This window comes from Hippocampus guttulatus, chromosome 14, assembly GCF_054856545.1.
Source record: "Hippocampus guttulatus isolate MCC_2025c chromosome 14, RoL_Hgut_1.0, whole genome shotgun sequence".
Classification (NCBI taxonomy): Eukaryota; Metazoa; Chordata; class Actinopteri; order Syngnathiformes; family Syngnathidae; genus Hippocampus; species Hippocampus guttulatus.
Window position 1 is genome coordinate 8,331,498 of NC_141274.1, and position 20,263 is coordinate 8,351,760.

The 20,263-nt window shown below is 48.0% G+C and overlaps 3 protein-coding genes across 6 annotated transcripts; 2 read left to right on the forward strand and 1 right to left on the reverse strand.

The window, feature by feature from the left end:
- The first annotated feature begins 310 nt into the window (after positions 1–310).
- cahz (carbonic anhydrase) lies at positions 311–3,597 on the forward strand. The gene is made up of 7 exons (XM_086129633.1): positions 311–472; positions 560–757; positions 1,726–1,844; positions 2,556–2,648; positions 2,716–2,778; positions 2,894–3,049; positions 3,188–3,597. The coding sequence occupies exons 1-7, from the start codon at positions 439–441 to the stop codon at positions 3,305–3,307; spliced, it is 783 nt and encodes a 260-aa protein (XP_085985759.1). The 5' UTR covers positions 311–438; the 3' UTR covers positions 3,308–3,597.
- A 2,296-nt stretch (positions 3,598–5,893) lies between these two features.
- LOC147194836 (uncharacterized) lies at positions 5,894–10,271 on the forward strand. Its single transcript, XM_086129777.1, has 5 exons — positions 5,894–5,919; positions 6,689–6,959; positions 7,606–9,360; positions 9,428–9,520; positions 10,243–10,271. The coding sequence occupies exons 2-5, from the start codon at positions 6,695–6,697 to the stop codon at positions 10,269–10,271; spliced, it is 2,142 nt and encodes a 713-aa protein (XP_085985903.1). The 5' UTR covers positions 5,894–5,919; positions 6,689–6,694.
- Positions 10,272–10,530: 259 nt separating this feature from the next.
- On the reverse strand, positions 10,531–19,638 carry gad3 (glutamate decarboxylase 3). 4 transcript variants are annotated; one of them, XM_086129664.1, is made up of 16 exons: positions 19,574–19,638; positions 18,360–18,461; positions 18,150–18,256; positions 17,928–18,063; positions 17,671–17,761; positions 16,821–16,933; positions 15,978–16,093; positions 14,980–15,059; positions 14,469–14,523; positions 14,281–14,397; positions 13,506–13,570; positions 13,344–13,422; positions 12,923–13,072; positions 12,510–12,617; positions 12,302–12,391; positions 10,532–11,587 (listed from the first exon to the last, which is right to left on the reverse strand). In XM_086129664.1, the coding sequence occupies exons 2-16, from the start codon at positions 18,433–18,435 to the stop codon at positions 11,414–11,416; spliced, it is 1,557 nt and encodes a 518-aa protein (XP_085985790.1). In that variant the 5' UTR covers positions 18,436–18,461; positions 19,574–19,638; the 3' UTR covers positions 10,532–11,413. The 4 variants fall into 4 exon arrangements, with proteins under 4 accessions (XP_085985791.1, XP_085985790.1, XP_085985789.1 ...); XM_086129663.1 differs by lacking the exon at positions 19,574–19,638 and adding an exon at positions 19,082–19,486; XM_086129666.1 differs by lacking the exon at positions 19,574–19,638 and adding an exon at positions 19,082–19,486 and having other exon boundaries at positions 11,449–11,587; positions 12,302–12,387.
- Positions 19,639–20,263: the final 625 nt, after the last annotated feature.

Below are 20,263 nucleotides of genomic sequence, written 5' to 3' on the forward strand. Positions count from 1 at the left end.
GCTGAGAGAAAGTCCGAGTCAGGATATTGCAAAGAAATCCGATGGGGCATACTTGATGGGGGGAAAAAAAAGACATGATCCTGCAAAACAATCCAATCGGTGGAACACCAGCCTAACGCCGGCCAGCCTTCTCGACTAAACTCGGTGGATTTGAAATCCTCGGAGCGCCCCGCGCGAGATGTGCTCGCCGAGATGAGCGGCAGAGCGCGTTCTTCGGACCGCATCCCTTCACCGAACCATCCCTCCTCGCAGAATGAAGGCGCGGCCGCAGCGGAAAGAAGCCAAGCCCACTCGGGTGAGGACCCGCGGCCCCTCTATAAAGAGCTGCTGCGGCGCTCGGGGGGCCGTCCACCTCGCTCGTTCGGACATTCTCCCAAAAAAGGTTCCGTGCCATTGCTCGCACGTTCGTGTCGTTGCAGGGAGCGCCAAGGAGCAGACATGTCTCATAAATGGGGATACGGACCCAACAACGGTGAGTTGCAATACTTGGTCGTGTGTCCTGCGGACGAAAACGTGTGTGTCTTGGGATGAGGAGGATGGTGATGAACTTTGTTCACAGGTCCTGACAAATGGGAAGAAGGATTCCCCATAGCAAATGGGCCCAGGCAGTCTCCCATCAACATCGTTCCGAAGGAAGCCCAATTTTCACCCTCCCTCAAGCCTCTGAAACTTAAATATGACCCTTCCAACTCCTTGGGCATTCTCAACAACGGACACTCCTTCCAGGTTGACTATTTGGATGACGCCGATTCTTCCAGTAAGTGCATGACTCTTCACAACCAACCAACCACATATACTGTGTGTGTGTGTGTGTGTGTGTATTATATATCTATATATCTATAGATAGATATAAAAAAGATATCTATCTATCTATCTATCTATCTATGCATATATATATATATATATATATATATATATATATATAAAAGAGAGGGAGAGAGAGATTTCTATAATTGCGTGTTCTAAATACAAAACCCAAATACATAGCATTCCAAATCATAATTTAGTGTTTTGCATTTCTCATTCACCTTTCTGGATTATTTGGCTACAGATTAAATGATTTCGATGAACCTCATCGTATACAGCAGCAATTAATAATTTAACAAAATTTCACCAAAACCTGATCCACAATTTGATTGCGCAATAAATTGTAATTCAGCACCGACTGGGAAATTGACTCATGACTGTCCAGCGGTAAATATTCCTTTGAGCATTTTTTTTCTTATCTGGCTGGCTATGTTGTTTGTGCCTCCACCCTGCTGCGTGCACCGAGGCAGATAACGGTATCTGATGATGTCACTGCTTCTTTGCGTCACTATCTGGTTCGGCGAGTGGGATGGCCCGCATCATACTTCTCGTATGAAAGAGACTACCCGGGCATCCATTTTCGAATCCGCTTATGCTTAGCGAGGGTCACGGGCGTGCCGCAGGGTTGGTCGCCAGCCAGTCGCACGGTGAAAGATATGAATCATTACTCATTCATCTAAAACATACAGTACAAGTATTTATTCGCTCCAGAAAGAGAGAATATGGTAAAGGGCAGAGGGCTGCTGACCCGTGGAACTCCAGAGGTGGCCATTAAGAGTATGATTTGTATAAAGATCGCAATCCTTTCAACGCAGGCATTTTATCAGGAAATACTCTTCAGACCTTCAAGGTTCTCACCAACGGGTTAACAGTGGTGACGTCACGGTGTTCCCATTTGATATGTTGTTTCCTTTCCAGTTCTTACTGGGGGTCCAATTTCTGGGACATACCGTCTGAAGCAGTTTCATTTCCACTGGGGAGCCAGCGACGAAAGAGGTTCTGAGCACACCATCAATGGAATCAAGTTCCCATGTGAGGTACCAAGAAAAAAAAAAAACGGGTTCAAGCTTGTTTATTGCGGCTGGCTGGAAGAGAGCTCGGTTTGTCTGCACAACATTTGTCGTTTCCATGCATCCATTTTTTGGACCGCCTTCTCAGGAAGGTCACGGGTGTACCGGAGCCTCTCGCAGCTCCCTTGGGGCGGTCGCCAGCCCATCGCAGGGCACACACATTGACGAACGACCACTGGCGCACGCAATCCCACCCGGGGACAATTTCGAGCGCTCCCTTAGTCCTACCTCGCATATTTCCGCAATGCGGGAGGAAACCGTAGAAAAGCCGCGCCGGCACAGGGGGGAACACGCAAACTCCGCGCAGGAATGGCCGCAGCCGGAATCGAACCCTCGGCCTCCGCGCCAATGTGCCAACCGGTCCGGCACCGTGCCGTCTATTTGTAGTTTTCAATTCTCTGAAATTAAAACGGAAAATTCGCCCTCTCTCAAAGGATGGCATGTCATGTGTACAGATGAAAAAAAAAAAACAAGAATGAAATGGCTAATCAACGCTCGCTGGCGTCTGCCCGCTTCATGCGACGTGTCGTTGAGTAGGAGCAATAAAGCAGCGTTGCCGTCCAATGAGTTGGAGTCGATGTCCGCTTCCCCTCGAGGGAGGTCTTTCCTCTTCGGCCGCAGCTTCCGTCGTTGCGTGACGTCATTGTGAAGTGCCTTGAACTTTGGCTGTCTTGTCAGCTTCACCTGGTGCACTGGAACACCAAATATCCCAGCTTCGGAGAGGCGGCCGGCCAGCCCGATGGACTTGCTGTAGTCGGGGTCTTACTCAAGGTGGGTCAACACCGCCGCCGTCTGGCAAATGGTTCTTTCGTGACTCACTGGGATTGACACCCTCCAGATTGGTGCTGCCAACCCCAGGCTGCAGAAAGTCTTGGATGCCTTGGCTTCTATTAAGACAAAGGTGAAGCGCGCCCACCGGAGTGTCGTTTTCTCATTCTGACGACACACGATGATGAGGACGACGAGCCGTCCACGGGGATGACCTGTGAAGACTTGTTTGCGTTTCCTTTTTCCAGGGGCTGCAGAGCACCTTTGCCAACTTTGACCCGGAGACTCTCCTGCCCCCGTCTCGGGACTACTGGACATACGACGGCTCCCTCACCACGCCGCCTCTTTTGGAGAGCGTCACATGGATTGTTCTCAAGGAGCAGATCAGTGTCAGCCCCGCACAGGTACTTCCGATCGACAAACCGTCATGCCAGAAATATACTCGTTGCAATTTATTGATTTTTTTCTTTTTTTTTTTGGTTTGTTTTCATCACCCCCCCCCCCCCCCCCCAAAAATATATATATTTTTTCTCTTTCCACAGATGGCCATGTTCCGCAGCCTGCTTTTCAGTGGGAAAGGAGAGGACGAATGCTGCATGGCGGACAACTACCGACCTCCTCAGCCTTTGAAGGGCCGAAAAGTCCGCGCCTCTTTCAAATAAATCAAGGGCTGGCTTGCATCCATGTTTCCCAATGGGCCGTCACACAGTGCACATGACAGTGCCCAAACATGTCCAATTTCACTTCATCGGCAGGAGAATTCTTTATTTACTCCAAATCGTGTAGCTATCTAAGACGCCTGCAACACATCGTGACAGGTAGAATTTTAAAAAAGCTTTTACATTAGATGGGCATTCACTTTATGTGAGGTTTTTTTTTTTTTGGCAGTGTGATTTTTTTTTCCCAAATGTCAAATAGGTGACTTGGCTCAATAAAGAATGGGAAACTTTGATTTCTGTCACTTGATCCATTTTCTTTGTTCTTTACCTGAACGGATTGTATTAGCTTTTTGGTATGAATTTCTCTTTCATTCGCCACGACTGCCTGGGCGTATTTTGAACTTTTTTTTTATTTTTTGGAAGGAAGCAGTTGAGTTTTCACTTGATCAAAGACTAATTTGTGACCCACGCAATGTGAAAAATTATCTATTCGGGGACAAAATGATCACCTCTTTTTATGCCTTCATTAAATCAGCATTTTTTCCCCCTTATTAAATGTTTTACAAATTGTGGTTTCATATGTAAAGTACACCTCTCCAATTTGTTTGACTTCCCTTGTGATGAAAAATGCATTCAACCATATTGGATTTTGTATTCACAGTCACACCCGGGGACAATTTTGAGCGTTCCGTTAAGCAAGCGTGCGTGTTTTTCGGAACGTGGGAGAAACATCCAGCGACGGGGTCGCCATTGACTGAGGACGTCGCGGTGACATCGGAAGCTCCGGTGAACTTGCATGGCCGCAAATTGGAGGCTCCGAGTCACATGGAAGGAAATCCCCACCTCCGGGCCGACCGTCTTTTCACTTGAAGCAAGTTGACAATGACGACAATGAGTCGAAAGGTCACCGACCTCAGCCGCTCCGCCTTTGGCACATTGTGGCAACTAAGTGACCACAGTAGGACGTCAAGCAAATGTGACAAGACGCGCGTACACTTCAAAATACAGGATGAGCAAACTGCAAAAGGAGTATTTGCGCCCACATTTGAACCTGGTCGCACTCTTTGATTCCGCTCTGTGACCTGCTTTTCTGCCTCATAGCCTCTTCTTCTTCGCAAAGGGTGGGTCCACTCTCCGTTATCGCCCAAGAGCAAAAGAGTGGATGCTTTATCGTGACCTCTTCGTACAACTCTTATCAGACCCAAACACGGCGATAGCCCAAACGTGACATGGGCTGAGTCTCACACTGCATGTGGGTGTTTCTTTATCGGTGGCGTCCCGTCGGGGCCTTCTCTGCGGGCACAGTCCTGCACACGCCGACATGTACAACTTCAAGACAGTCTTCTGTCTTCATTTCATCACGTACGTTTTGGCCGCGCGGCTTCCACTTGTCCGTGGGTTCATTTGTTTTTTTTTGTTTTTTTTTTGGGGTGGGGGGTCAAATTACACTGAAGTGATTTGGAAGTGAAAAGTTTGATATTTTGTCTTACGGGATCAGGATAGAGATGAGAACACACACACACACAGAGCTGATTATGAAATAAGAGCTCTTCATCTACCGGAAATAGGAGAGATGATGCAATCACGGTCTTCTCGTACTTTTGCTCTCAAATCATCCACTTGCACGCTGTCTCCTGAAGCCGCGAGATCATCATCGCAACCCCGCTCTTGACCGAGCTGAATAGAGAGCGCGAACGAGCCGAGCGGAAGACTTTTGGCCATTCGGCAGTAGAGGAACACGGCCCAAAATGTTCTTTCCCCTTTGGAACTTTGTCAGCGCACGTGCACGGGTGCGTCCAGTTGGTCCTTCACTGGATGAAAAGGGGGCCGGTGGTGAACAACGAGGCTTCGGTTAGTAAAGTAGGACGCGGTCAAAGTCGGTGCCGACAGAGACAGAGAGGCTGCGATGGATATGAGATTGTTTTGGAAATGTGTTCCGGAGTGTCTGCAGTTGTTAGCCGGTGGTTTTACCGGACACGCTCCTTGCTGCTTATCGCAGAAGGGTGCACAACGAAACCATTTTTTGCAATAAATGGGACCTAACGAAAGGATTCCCTTCCTTTGTTCTCTATAATGAGCATCCCCCACCCACCCCCGATTCCTCAATACAATTTTCCACGGCTGAGTGACATCGGGAACCATAGCAACTGCATGTTTCTATCACCAACTGGATGCTTTTGAAGACGCTGTTCATCTGTGTTTATTTTTTATTTTTTTTGCAGGAACAAAAAAAAAAATGGAAAAAAGAGCCAATCCAAAACTAAGAAACAAAGTAGAATTGTGTCCAAACGCTTACAAAGTCACATCGTCATGTAAGGTCATGTCAGGTAAACGTCGGCGCAACCACACCGCCGCGGTCACGCACGCGCAGCAGAGAGGCTGTGCGCTGCCTTTTTCTCGACTTGGACTCCCCCTAGTGGACAAAGGCCCGAAGACGTGCGCGAGTGAGAGCCCGCGGCCGGGCCCGAACTTCCGCCCAGACTAGGCGAGGCTCCGCGCGCGCTTGCTTGATGAGCCGTCACTTAAACGCAGGTGTGCGCCCGCGCTGCTTCTTGTGATCCCTTCGTGGCTTGCTTTGGAGTTCCTCGGTTTACCGCCGACTCTTTCCTCGCAAGGTAACAAACCGCTCTTCTTCTTTCGATGACCGGTGACGCATTCCGGTGCGGTCGAGCAATTCCGATGTTTCGCGAGTATGACGTCCCGGGAGTCTCTCAGACTGCCTGAACGAAAATGTCATCAATACCAAGCCAAGAATGATTCAAAGAAAAGCATTTTGGTCGACTCAATGTAGCTTCTTGGACTCACGAAGCCTCATTTTGTACGATCGCCAATCGTCAAAAGAACATTAAAAACCGTCCTTGTTTGACGAAGTCATTTCCGTGGAATTTTATGGGCATCGAGCTCGATGTATCGAATTTGCCGGAGATTGCCAGACGAGCTTCATACTTTGAACAGCTGCCTCAAAATTGCGCTTCGCCAATCTCTGGCTGAATGCTTTACATTTGCTTTCCCATTGATAGCCAACGAACAAAGTGCCCACGGTGTTGAAATATCAAGGCATTGAGGGGATATATCTGCTTCAACATCATTTCTCAAATGTTCAAGCATGAAGGAATCATTCATCATTTCAGCATAATAATTAGGAAGCCAACCAACATTGGTCACCTTGATGGAAGTGCAACTTGCATCTAAAGCAGGTTGCCGTTTCAACCCTTTCGCAATGCCTTCAAATCGTTGACTATTTCAACAGTTTTATTTGCTTCCGCGGATGTGTTCAGCGGTGCTTTTGTGTGCGTTCCTCAATCGCCTTAGTGTACCGTCGACTCTTGCAGAAGAGTTGGATTGACGAACCGCGGTGGGAATGCACCGCTGTCCTTTTTCAAGGTTACCATGGCGACCGTGAACAGACCCCCAACGGCTCGGCCGCAACTGGACAGGGCGCGACACTTTTGGGCCGCCGGTTGTGCACCAAACGCCGGCAGACAGCCGGACCCAGGACCGCAGGGCCCGAGCCAAGACCCGGGATCGATGGCCCATCCACAGATGCCGACGCGAGCAGTCTTCTACGTCCCCGCTCCGCCTCCACCTCCGTTTCTGCACTACCAGTGGCCCGTACCCTTCTCCTACAATCCCTTTCCCGGCTTCCCAGGAATGGGTGAGTACTAAGAGGTCTCGACTGTTTTTATAGGCAGATGTGTTGTAAACGCCACACACGACAAGTTCAAATGTATTGCATGACAAATAAAAATGGAACCTAAATGCGGTTCTGAAACATGCCTGTGTATGAAAAAGAAAGAAGCCGACTCAAGTGCAGACAATTTGAACAAATTGGTTTAAGGGTCAGGGATGGGCAATTTAAATACCATTTTTCATCAGTACTACCAAACCAGATCAATGACAAAAATACTATAATGGACCAAATTGCTGGGGTTTTTTCTTTTGAAAAAAATCAACTCCCTCAAAATTTGAATATTGAGGCACCATGAATCCAAATCCCCAAATTGAGGCCGACGTGCAAGTGGAGCATTTCTACCATTTGGGGTGAATTGTGATATGACGAATTAAGACTAGTTGACCACCGCATGTATGCAGTTCATCAGATTGGCACAGTTGGATGTAACCCCTCCCCCCCACCCCCCACCCCGCCCTGCGCTTCCCGTATGTCTTAATATGAACGGACATCATTTGATCAGTTTTAATGTGTGTCCGTTCTCAGATCATTGACTAATTTAAGTGTTTTTTTTTTTTGAACAGCTTAAAAAAAATGACCCGTTTGAAATGATTTGTCTACCGTCTCCCAGGCTACGGAATGGTTGTGCCCCCATTTCCTCCTCCCTATTTAGAGGCTCCAGCATACGTCATGCCCCACCCCCACCCCCACCTTCAACCGGTTGACTACAGCAGGCACTTTCTCCACCCCGTGGCCCACGCTCAAGGCCCCCTGTACCAGACCCCAAACCAGACGAGAAGAGTTCGCTCTCCTTATCCTTTCTGTGGACGAGAAACCACCAACTCGGAGGTCCAAACCGAACCTAGCGAAGGCTCGGCTAGCGACAAAGAGGGAAGCGTCCATGCGGTCTTGGATTCGGGCAGAGGAACGGCTTCTATTTCGCCGTCCTGCAGTTCGAGCTCACCGAAGCAAGATTCTGCTGAATATCCTCAGCCCACCAGTTGCGTCGGCGTGGACGCCCATGTTGCCGGAAAAAGCAGTCCCTGTCCTGGAGAAAATGAGACCGGTGAGTCGGGCGGTGAAGCATCCCAAAAAGGCAGCGGCCTCGCAGAGGTGGTCACTCGGGAAAATGGCCCACCCTGCAAGAGTGACCTTCATGGTATGTGGTCGCTGAGCCCCGGAGGTGGCCCGGTCCCCGCGCGTAGCGCCTCGCAACAAGACCATGAGGTTCTCAAAGAAGGACGTCTCCCCGTCCGTGACGTCGTGCTGTGTTGGAGAGCGAGCACGCCACAGGAGGTGGCGGCGCCGCTGCCGAAAGCTTCCGAAAACGCACTCTTTCACAGCGAGGATGATGAAGGGCCTGTTTGTCAGAGTGCCGTTGAGAGAAACAAGGGTCCTGGGCTTCTGCGATCCGGAAGAGCGAGTGCAGCAGCAGCAGCAGCAGTGGGGATGCACGAGTCCAAAAAGCCATCTGACTCCCAAAATGGAGGCGCGCATTCATTTGATGATTCAGGCGAAGTCCGAAACGATGAAGAAAATGAGAGTGTGACGGGCCCAGGTGAAAACCCATCCAGGAGTGTTCCTTATAAATTGGGTACCTCTCGAGGTGAAAGGAAACTGAACGAATCAGTGTGGTCCGTGGAATCTTTAGCGGCCTTCATCCCAAACAAGGACTGGATATTGCGGAACGGGATGCTTGCGGAGGACCCTGAAAATGACGTGCTGTCAAAACAAAAGGACGGCCTTTGCGAGGGTAGCCGTGACGCGACCCGCGGCCGAAGATTTTCCTCCTCAGATTCTGCTCCGTTGTCAGATGGCTGCCTGGTTTTCAGTACCCCGGCTGGGAAGGCAAATCCACCGCCAAGTCCAACAAGGAATTCGGTTCAAAGCCCTGAAATGACGCAAACTCCAAAACGGGACCCTGGCGCGGCTCCTTCACAAAAGGACCCTCCGACTTGTTTCCAACGTGATTCCGCATCGCCAAAAGAGGCAATTGGTGAAAATGAGGCTCCCGAACCTGTGGCTGGTCAAAACCCGCAGCGGGATTCCGGTCTTGTTGGGCAACAGGCTGAAGTCCCCACTGGTGCATCCCAAGGAGAAACTCCTTCCTCGGGCTCATCGGCAGCAGAGAGCATCCCGCCGACAGCCCGTTGGACTCCCGCTAACGCGGAGGCTATGAAATCGGTTACCGTAAAGGACAGCGGTGAGGGTCATCTGAGCTGCCATCAACTTTGTGTGAACCTGGCCGATTCCAGAATGGCCGAGTTGTCTTCAGGCAGCAAGGGACATTGTTTTTGCATTGGCTGCCACTGCAATCAATTCCATGAATCCAAATGTCCATTTGAAGAGTTGAAGCCCAACACCGGAGCAAAAGGGAAACACAGAGGTAACCCACCGCTCTTTTCTGTTTGATTATTTTTCCAACAGCATGTTTAACAAGTGTTTGTCTATAGCTGCGCGGAAAGGCAAAGTTGAAGGGGTCTTGATCAACGGACGAGCGCAGAAAAATCAGAGGAAATTTGCTCCGTGGAGAAACAAAAGGCTTGGTATGTTTTTGTTTGACTTTGAATTCAATTTTTTTGCCTCATCTTTTTGGGGAATGGCTTCATTTACTGAGATGTGTGGCATCAGATTTTTTTTTCTTTTTATGAATATGTTTGAAAAAAATCCGCGATGCACTGAAGCCGCGATAAACGTACTGCGAAATAGCGAGGGATCACACTACTGTACCTTTCTACATGATGGTACAGTATTTCGGTTATTGTGCCCCCTGCTGTTATATTTGAGGGTTGCATTGAGTGGCAGGAAGTGGTTCATGTTGATTGGGAGTGACGTCGGTTTGAGGAAAAATGACAAAAGCGCAAGGTGCATCCGACCAGGGCTTTGATTTCATCTCATCACTCCTAAATTCGCGTTTAGAAGGCGAAACGGTATGTGGACATGCGTTTTATCTCATCGAGATGTATGTAGGTACTGTATTGCACGTTGTGTCGTTGGACATTTTGGTCCGAGTTTTTCCCACCCCAAAATGGCGTACATCAGCGATGAACGTGCGGACAATAAAAGGCTGTCGCCTCGTCAAGTCTTTCTAAGCGAGGAAGCCAACTTCTCGGAGCAGTTACACGGATTTCGCCTACCGTGGCTTCTTTTCAGAATGTAACTCCCCCTCCCCCACGATAAACGGTAAAAGATGCATTGGCGAGGTCTGCTACGACTGGACCAGATATCTTCGCTTTCGGAAATCACGTTTGTTCGCATTTCGTTCTAGGTGGTGATGGAGAACATCAACAATGCTGAATCGAACGATGTTCTACAAGCCAGTATTTTAAAGGATATGTACACAGAATTTTATTAAAAGTTTATATTTTAAATGATGCTCACTATCGAGTTCATTTCTTGGACTGCTCCTGTTTTCCTGATGTAAATCACGTCCTCAATGGACAATCTGACACAATGTAATATGGGTACCGCTTTAAGAAATGATGGCATCTTGATTTTTATTTATTTTTGAAATGGTAAATGCATTGTTTTACCAATTACCGTACAGGGGAAGAGCAAAACAAAATGACAAACTGTGAAAGACTTTTTTTTACATTGACAGAAATGCATCTCAGAAAACAAACATAAGCCGAAACAATTTTTTTACAAACGCAAGCTGAAACGTGTTTGCATTTCGCAAAACACACACAGAAAAGGTGTAAGATATTTACACTTCAGAAAAATTAACAACTTCTAAAAAGAAACATTTCCATTCCAAAGAACTGAGCAAATGGAACATTTCAGGGGAACAAGAATGATTGTGTTGATTGCAATTCAATCAACATAAAATGGAAAGGGAATATCGGCCAAAATGTGAGTTGACTGGACGAGAGAGCGGGACTGAGCGGGACTTTTGGAGTCAAGAGCCCAGGTGGTATGTTGTCAGTTTGGTAGTCAACAAGTTGCCTACTAGACTCGAGTTTCCCTTCGAGTGGTCACTCTTTGGTGCCTTTTAAATGGCCCCAAACAGACAAAAGGCCGAAAGGTATTACCTGTAGAGCATAACGGGAGTCATTTGAAGCGATGTTGGCTCGCCATGGCTAATTTTCATGAATTTCTCTGAAAGGTAAATGTTTCATGCAATGTAAAGGTGTTTTGGTTTTGCACTTCCCAGCAACCGCAAGTGCACGTTTTCGAAAATGCGGTTGATTATCGAGAAGATTCTATTGAAGCCGAACTCTATGCGCGCTCGCTGTAGGCCACCGCACGAAACGACATTTGCCGTTTTCCCAGTCGTCCCGCTGGGCCACAATATTGCCGGCGAGCTCCAGTGTCCGCAGCGGGGGCAGGTGCGTTGTTTGGAGGCGCGATCGTAACCGTAAGCTGTACTCAGACTTGGCAGCAACGCGGCGCAGACCGTAGCACGTGCCGTCCAAACAAAAGCCGGACCGACCGCTCCGTCATAAGTCGTGCCCCAGTAGGGCGATCTCCTCCAGCAGGAAATCGATGTCCTCGGGCTGCGTCGCCGGGTTGACAAACACGCATCGGAAGAAGTTGACCTTGGTCCTTGTCGGCTGATAACCGATCAGAACGGATCCCTTTTCCATCAGACGTCCTTTGATCTGAGGGGCGACCTGGAGTCGGGTGAGGCACAATCGAGAGGAATGGAAAAATCATGCGGCATCGAATGGCGCTGGGACATTTGTGCTCTTATCCGGACCGGGGTTGTAATCGTTTGGGATTTTCATGCCCTTTTTGACTTTTTATTTCTCATTCAGGCGGTGTTTCGAATGGTCACAGTGGTCTCTTTGCCTGGCTGGCATCTTAACTCACTATCGGGGAGGTGGACGTTCTTGTGAGTACTTCTCAGATGTCCTTTTAGATTCCCCGTAAGCAATATGCCGTACATGACACCTGTGGCGGTGACAACATATTTGCTTCTGTCCGACACGCGCACTCATCATCGACATAATCCCAGATGGTGCTCTGCCGCTTGGTCCCAATTTCCGCCATTTTGCTATCGTTTTATTTGTGTTTTCTACCCATCAGACCTCTTCTTCAACGCATCACATCGCTTTGGAGCTCGTGTTGCCGCACGCTTGTAAACTGGCGCCGTCCGTCTTCTAACTTTTGAAATGATCACAAAAAGTTGACAAAGACGCAAACGGAGGATATCCGCGCTACAATCATCGTTCGTTTTCGTTATTTTTATGAGCCGACAATTTTGTTTTAGGTAGTGTTTTTCAAACGATATTGTCATTTCTATTTTATTTCGTCAATGAAGAAAAAAAACCCTTTTTTCTCCAATTTGAGTTTTCGTTCCAATCATAACCTTGATGTGGACAGACCTGATGGAGTCTCTTGTCTCGGTCGGTACCCGGTGGCATGCCTCTCAGACTTGGAGGAATGTACCAGAAACACACGTTGCTGTGCTCTGGCTGTGTGAAAAGCAGACGACAAGTGTGCCGGGGGGGGGGGGGGCAATGCGTGATTTTTGAAGCCGCTACTTTGTCAGTCAAAGACGTGGAGGAAAAGTTTCATGAAAACCAAGCTTACTTTGTTTTTGACGACGAGTTCAAAGTCTTTCCTCCTCAGCAGCAGATCATATAAATACTTGGCGTTTCCCAAGCACTTGTTGACCTGAGCTCCGAAGCCCTCGGTGCCCTGGAGCAAGAAAGAGGGTGTGTGGGGGGGGGGGGGGGGTCGTGTTGTTTTTATTTAATTTTTTTTATGGTGGAGAATGACTGCATAACATTCCTAGGGAAAAGTTTGTCTCTGATCAGAAAAAAATATACCGGTATATTATGTACTCAAGAAAGATGTCAGTCATTCATTAGAATGAAGATCTTCTTCAGGTTTTTAAAAACCCAAATGTCGGCACCTTTGGGGTTTAGCTTGTTGCTAATATTTGTGTTTTGAAAGGCCGATTGACTACATGTGAACAGGGCAAAGGGCACATCGCTCGGTACCTTTGCCTTCCACATGAGCCAGAGTTTGAAGACATCCACATGTCTGCCACACTGGATGCTCTTGTCTCCGGTATCGTAGCTCACATCATAGCATTTGTCTTTCTGGAAAAGGTACGGCGCGCCCAATTCGTTGCATTTTTGCAAGAGGCCCTGTGGACAAGTACGAGACGTTGATTGAGGCGACATGGGCAACATTTGGATTCAACTGCGGAGATGTCTCGTACTGGTCACAGAAGGTAAGAAAAACAAACAAACCAAAACAAACACGTATAGACCGTATGGAGAATTTTCCCATTCTTAGGAGAATCAGACCATCCATTTTCTTGTTATCAGTTGAGAATCCCCTGCAAATAAATGCCTCAGCAGGTCCCAAATCCTGTCGGTATTTACCAAGCTAAAACGCATGCAAAAGGTATCTTACTTTCTTCTTGATCAGTATCGCTGAGCACTGCAGGGGAACACCCATCATCTTGTGAGGGTTCCACGTTACTGACCACGCTCTGGAAAAAAAGCCATTTGTTTCCTAGACGGCGTCAACAACGGTCCCATTAGGGGACTTCCTCGAAAATAAACGTGCATGCACCTTTCAATGCCCTGGAGCTTCATCCTGTGTCGGTCGGACAAAAGTAAGCCTCCGCCCCACGACGCCTGCAAGGACAGACAAATAACAGCCGGCGCACGCCAAATGCAGAAGTGCAGGTCGGAGAGCCTATGAGCCCCGTTCGGGTCACGAGCGCCGAGCGCAAGCTAACCCTGCCCATGGGTCGGGTTTTCAGTGTTATTTGGCTCGATGGACGATATGGAGAAAGGGGGAGTTTGCGCCGTTGTGGGAGGGAAGGCAGGCGACTCCCGGCCAATCCGAGCGGCTCCCTTCCTTAAGACATTCAAATTCTGCAATGGAGCAGGCGGACTACATGCGCGCGGAAGGACTTGCCGGATTCCCTGCGGGAGATCGACGAACGCAAAGTGCATTTATGGCTAAAGGAACCGCAAGAAGATCTTCGCTCGCCTGTGGATGATATCGTCTGGAGATTGGGTATCGTGTGTCCGTGTGGCAAACCGGCCCTAACGACTCGCGTGCGCGCTGACAGCGTGCCGCACGGTCAGGGCGCGGCGGGGTGCGATTGGAAATACTTGGAAGATGAGAGTGCTTGATTTCTACAGTGATTCAGAGGGATCGTCAGCTTCGCAAGTGGCTCGCAACTATGACTGAGCACGTACGAGCGGCAGCAGGTCGCCGAGCGGTTGTGCCGGAAGGTCAGGCGTAGGTGGCAGATGTACTCGGGCTGCCAGATTTCATGTTATGATGTTGATGTTGTTCTAGCATTTTAAACAAAGAGAGAGAGAGAGACTCCTACGTCCACATGCATCCATAGAGTGTGTCTCTGACAGATGTCCGCAATGGCGTGGAGAGGATCAAAAGCTCCATACAAGGTCGTGCCTGCTGTTGCATTCACGTAGAATGGAACCATGTTCTGGAAGAAGAACATTCACAAGTAGGGACCAGCTTTCATCTTCTTTCACAGCTGGGCTTTTTCACTCTTACCTTTTCTTCAGCCGCAAGAATGGAAGCCTCGAGCTCTTCTGGAATCATTTTCCCTCTGAAAAGCCCCAAAGCATCAGTCGCATTTCTGTAGATACGCTACCTACGCCACATCGACCCCGATAGCTTTCCCGGTCGAGCAATATATGCAAAGAAATCGGTGACTATTCAAACGTGACAATTGAACAACGTTCGGATGGCCACACCAATCATCTGATGGGATCTCTCCCCAAAAAAGAAAAACAAGGCAGAGTCCAATAAGAAGGAAGCCTTTTGGTTGATTTTTCTTTCGTCTCACATGCACACCACGCGTTGACCACCTCCATCATCTCACGGGCTCTCATTCAGCTCGCTATTGAGGCTGCCGTCAATTCAACAATAGGTTTGATCAACCAGCTGCGAATAAATCCCGAATGTTCGCAAGCGGTACACAAAGAACAGGTGAGCAAACACGCTCCGCCCGCAAACTCCGTGATAGTCGAAGCACAAACGCGCCCGCCTGCGGTTCCCGTACCTTTCATCACATTTCACGATGAAGACGTTGTCGATGCCCAGTCCCAGCACGGCGGCAGACTTCTTGACTGAATAGTGACTCTGTCGAGACAAAAGCGACAGCCGTTCATCTTCAGGCGCCCGTGTCGACGGACGCCACCGACTTACTCCAGGTTTCGTGCGGCGGAAAGAAACCATTTTTTTGTTCGCTGATTTGCTTTGGCGAACAAAAGACCCCCGAGCATCCAAATGTCAAAAGAAACCGAACACAAAAGGCAAGAATGCATCTTTGTTTGATATTCCTCTTTAGAAATCCCGTAAGGTTGAGTGTTTTTTTGGGGGGTTTTTTTATACACAGCATATTAAAGAAAAGCTTCGCCTCTTCTAAAATTCTTGTGTTTAGTACAGTCTTTTCAAGAAATATGCCTTCGTTAGTTAAAAATAAAGTGAATCATTAGTATGCGAACAAAAACAAGGCGCAGACTTTGGACCAAAAGGGTTGTGGCTTCCTGCTCTGTATCAAGATAATATTTGACTTGCAAAAAAATTTGGGGAAAGGTGCTGCTTTACGTCTTAAGGCGTATTTGCAGGCAAAGGTATCGGCAGAGTCGCGCCGATGGAAGGTCCGTCACTCTTTCCGTCGGGATTTCAGGCCGACCGACATGGGCCTCGTGCACGGGTGTCAAACTCCGGTCGGACCGCGAGGGCCGTTTTCCTGCATGTTTTCCATCTCGCCCTTTTGCCACGCACCTGATTCGAATGATCGGCTCCGCAGAAGCCCCACGACCATCCTGTTCATTTGCAACGGGAAGAGAACCTTTGAGGACCGGAGTTTGACACCCGTGGCCTGTGTGTGTGCGTGGTGAAATGCATGCAGAGTATACACAAGAGTGAAAAGTATATTTCCCTTCGGCGATTCATATTTGTATAGATGGTTGTAAGTTAAAGAATGAATAGAGCTTGTTTTCTCCCCGCTTGAGTAGTAGCGCGACATATTCTGGGAACAGAGAGTATGATTACATGTTCGGAAGTGAAGAGGGCCAAGTGAGGCAGAGCTCCCATTCCTCTTGTCTTCACTTCTGGGTAGAAGTAATATCTTGCCACCAGCATACTGTAAAGGTTGGACATTGTGCCTCCTTCAGGAGAAAAAAGAAAGAAAGAGAAAAAAAAAAGCATTGGTACACAACCTTTTTTTGTGTCACGGACCAGTTGAGACAAGTACTTGCTGTTTTCCCGGACCGAGAACCTTTTGTTCCCCCGTTGCTTTTAAATTGCCGGTTTTAAAGCACTGCTACCGGTGACAGCAGAGATGATTATGGAGTGGTTAAACATTTTATGAACATTGATTTTATTTTCATCCATTTGAAAACGTGTTATTCGACTGCACAACAAAGGTCGGATAAAATAACACAGTGAACTTTGAACAAATGGATCCATCCGGAATTAAAAATACACCTTATAATGTAAACAGAATCATTTTTCAGCCATAATCCTACATACGGCGCGATTGCAAACGGGACTGCTCAAAAGACGACACCATTGATCGCCGCTTCCATCCGGTGGCTAGCAATTAGTGACGAAACCGTGAACGATTACGTGAGGAGCTCGCATTTTCCTGCTTTCCGCTTGATCACTCGGGTGCTACGTGTTCAAACGCTTCAACGGGTTTCTTGTATTGCCATGTTTCGGACGGCATAGCGTGCGCACCAGCTTCCTCCTCCACGTGACTCTGGGAACTCCTTTTGTCAAAATTGGCTTCATCTTCACAAGTCACGGTCGCAAGTTTCGCTGTGCGTTTGGTCAATTGGTGTCACGAGAACTTTCTGTTTGCATTTCGCAACAGAAGGGATCCTGCGACCTTACCTGGTGAGAAGATCCCATCTCCTTCGTCATCAGACCATCTTACAATGCTGTGCATCTTTTTGAGTAGAACTTCCTCCATCAGGGTGAAGACGGGAGACACCTCATATGTAAACCTAGAGCAAACGTGCTTTTATGAGTACAGTACATATAATATGCACAATTTTTTCAAGATAAAAAAATATAGTCATGCTCATTGTAATATGGTCGTTCATTTGCAAGAAAAAGCATGCGGACCCACTGTTTCACCACTGTTGTGACAGTGTGCAGAATGCTCAATGGGGTCTTTGGGATCTGCTAACAACTCTATTGACAAAGTTCCAGTGCAATTTCCTGTCAGACGATCCTCCATCAAGCATCTCCAGTTGGCCCAGAATGCTGCTGCTCGCCTCTTGACCGGTACTCGGAAGAGGGAGCACAGAGAGTAGGCATCCCTTCACTGGCTACTGAGTTCTTTTGAAGATCCTATTCTACTTGTTTTCAACTCTTGAAATGGCCTGTCCCCCACCTTCCCGCTCTGTGCTGTTGAAGTGAGTTGAGAGGTATAAAATGTCATTGATGGTTCGACGATGTGCCAAACTGCTGCAGCATCGAAACGATGACTGCAGAGGAGGACTTACTGGATGTCGGAATTTTTTGCCTTCAGTAACGGTGGCTGTTAGCGGCAGTTTCCAAGAGAAAGCCGTAGGCTAAGATCAGGCCAGTGTCTGCCCGATTCCGATAGCTGATATCCTTACTCGTTATTTTTCTTGCAATTGTAAATGTCCACCAATTCAAACGTTTCCGCGTAGAACAGTGGTATGGCGCAAAGCCTTTTACCCTGAAGCCGAGTAAAGCCTTGAAAGAATCTTACATGTTGGTGTTGGCGATCGATGTCAGCCATTCGCCAGCAACACCCATCACATCCAGACCGGCAAACAGTTGATTGAAGAAGCGAGGATGGCCTGGAAAGGGAGAAGCGCAAACTGTACATGGGCCCGAAAACTTTTCCATCGATGCTAGAAATCCACGTTGATCCAGTGAACTTTCCGTTCTGTGTGCAACTGAAATGGTTCGAAAGAGACAAGATGCTTCCGGCACCGCTCGGGCAAACATGAGACAAAAGCGCACCTGTATTGACCCCGTATTTCAGTGTGTCTCGACAATCCACTAATATTTGCTCAAGGGTGTCTGGTTTTTCAGGCAGGTCCAGACTAAAGCCTTCCAGTCCCTCTTTGAGTTGGTGAGGGTGGTGAAAATCCAAAACCTGAAACACAATTGGCAGTGCTCCGCTTTCATTCAATTGTCCCTTAACGCGGTCCGCCCCCCTCCATAGGGAGAAGAGTGTACTACCTTGGAATTTCTCTGATAGGACTTGCAGATGTAATTCATCAATATGTTGACGATCTCCTGCAGAAATTCCCTCGTCATTCCTTCTCCTCCCGAGGTTGGCAGAAGGTCTATTTGCGGAGACACGCGCACGTAAGAACAACCGCACATTTTGCACAACCAACGTGGCTCTCCGGGGTTGACTATTGACACGTTGCTTCTATCAACCGTCACCTTTGCAGTAAATGTCGCCGAAATCGGTCAGAGTGTGTTTATTTTCTCGGAGTGAGTCCTCGGGGCGCTTGTCCATTTTGGTCGCTTTACCCGTGACGCTGTCTGAAAAAGCCGAACATTCAAGATAAGTGCTCAATCTTCATCAACATGAAGGCAGCCTAAAGTCAGGCGGGTGTCATTCGTAAGGACACTGCAAGGACATCCCTGTGGCTGGGATGTCCACAACTATTTGCCTAATATTCAAATGTCTTATTATTGAGAGCGACGGCATGACTTATGAAGTGTCACGGTGAGAATCACATTGATCGCTTATCTCTCTATCAGTCCATTGAGCTCTGCCCGGCTGTTGATCGATGTCGTCAGCTGACGTCCGTCTGTCTGCCAAATCTCGTCCTGGACGCAGCTCTCATAGGTTTTGACTGTTTTGCCATTTCTCTGACGTTTTGCGCCTATTTGGCTGTCATTCTCCCCTGAGACAATATCCAGTTGTATTTGTTCCTGACCAAACAGTAATTAAGCTCCACATTTCTGCCCTGCTTTGAATATTCGGTCTACGGTATTCATTTAAACCTTTCAACACGATCTGATGAGTGAGCATCCATTTCATCCGTATTTAACCATTCTAAATGCTTGGCGAAATGTGGTTTCAATATATCGTTTTAAAATCTCCGGCGCCATCGTGCAGCGTCAACATTCCTATCGAGTCATCTAATGACACTTACCTGGCGGCTTTAAGAAATCCATATCGGCATGAATGCCAGGGTTCAAAATTAAGGGACACGCAAGCTTCGGTGTTAAAAAAAAAAAAGGGTAAGGTGAGAGTCACGTCAGTGACACGGTGACTTTTCTTGAAAGAACTGGGCCTGCGGTTGAGTCCGGTCGGTCGTCGTTATTCTTCTCGGACAAATGCTGTGAACTGGAGTGAGACGTCAAGGGGGTCTGGGTGTTGTGTCACTTCGGATTCGCAGAGAGCAGCAATAAGCACGGCACGCCAAGGGAGGGGAGGGGAGAGTTGGGGCTCACCATACAAGGGCGGCTCACTCCCTTCTCACGGTACCTACATACGGTATGCGTACGTGCTAGGAAAACTAACAAGCTCAGAAGGATCAAATGATTCCCATGCGGATCAACAGGGACAGGTGGTTTGCTTTTGTTTTCAAGGTTGCATATTCTTGTCAATGATTCTAGCAACATTTCTGTGCATAATGACTCACCTGAATTCGCCACAATTGATTTCGGTCCTTAAGAATGAGTCATCAGAGGCACAGTCTGTCATGACTTTGCTTTGAACTGAAAGAAAGGTGGCTACTTCAAGACCAAAGAAAATTGTGACAGAGTGAGGAACTGATGCTGTTGCAATTCACTTGCCTGAATTTGGTGAAGACGGCTCGGCCCCACTCCGCGATGGTGTCAACCTTAATTGGAACGGCTTTCGGTCTTTATGCTGTCCGTGTCCCGACTGAGCCAATCCAGGGAGCCGTCTACCTCGCTAATCAGCGAGCGAAGGCTCCAGCTCACCGTGAGGTGGAACTTGAACAAGACAGGCAGTTGTAGGAAAGAGATGCTGGAGCCAGGCCAATTTGCCTCCCAAGCAACGGGCCAGTCAGCTCCCGTTTGGTACAGTAACTCCTGGAAATAAGAGAGGCGGAAAAGCTATAACATAGCCGGATTAGCTTCGTGACAACATCATTTTTGATAGTGATCCAATATCGGATTCCAAAAAATCCACTCGTGCCAGTATGTATGCAATTGTATTGAACAGTGGTCGGAAGTGATAAAGCACTACTTTGTTGTATTTATTTATTTTTCAGATATCTGTATTTTACTTGAGTGTTTATGGAAGATAGAATACTATACTAGTATTATTCCATGTGAAAACAGATATAGATTGAGTTTGTATGAAT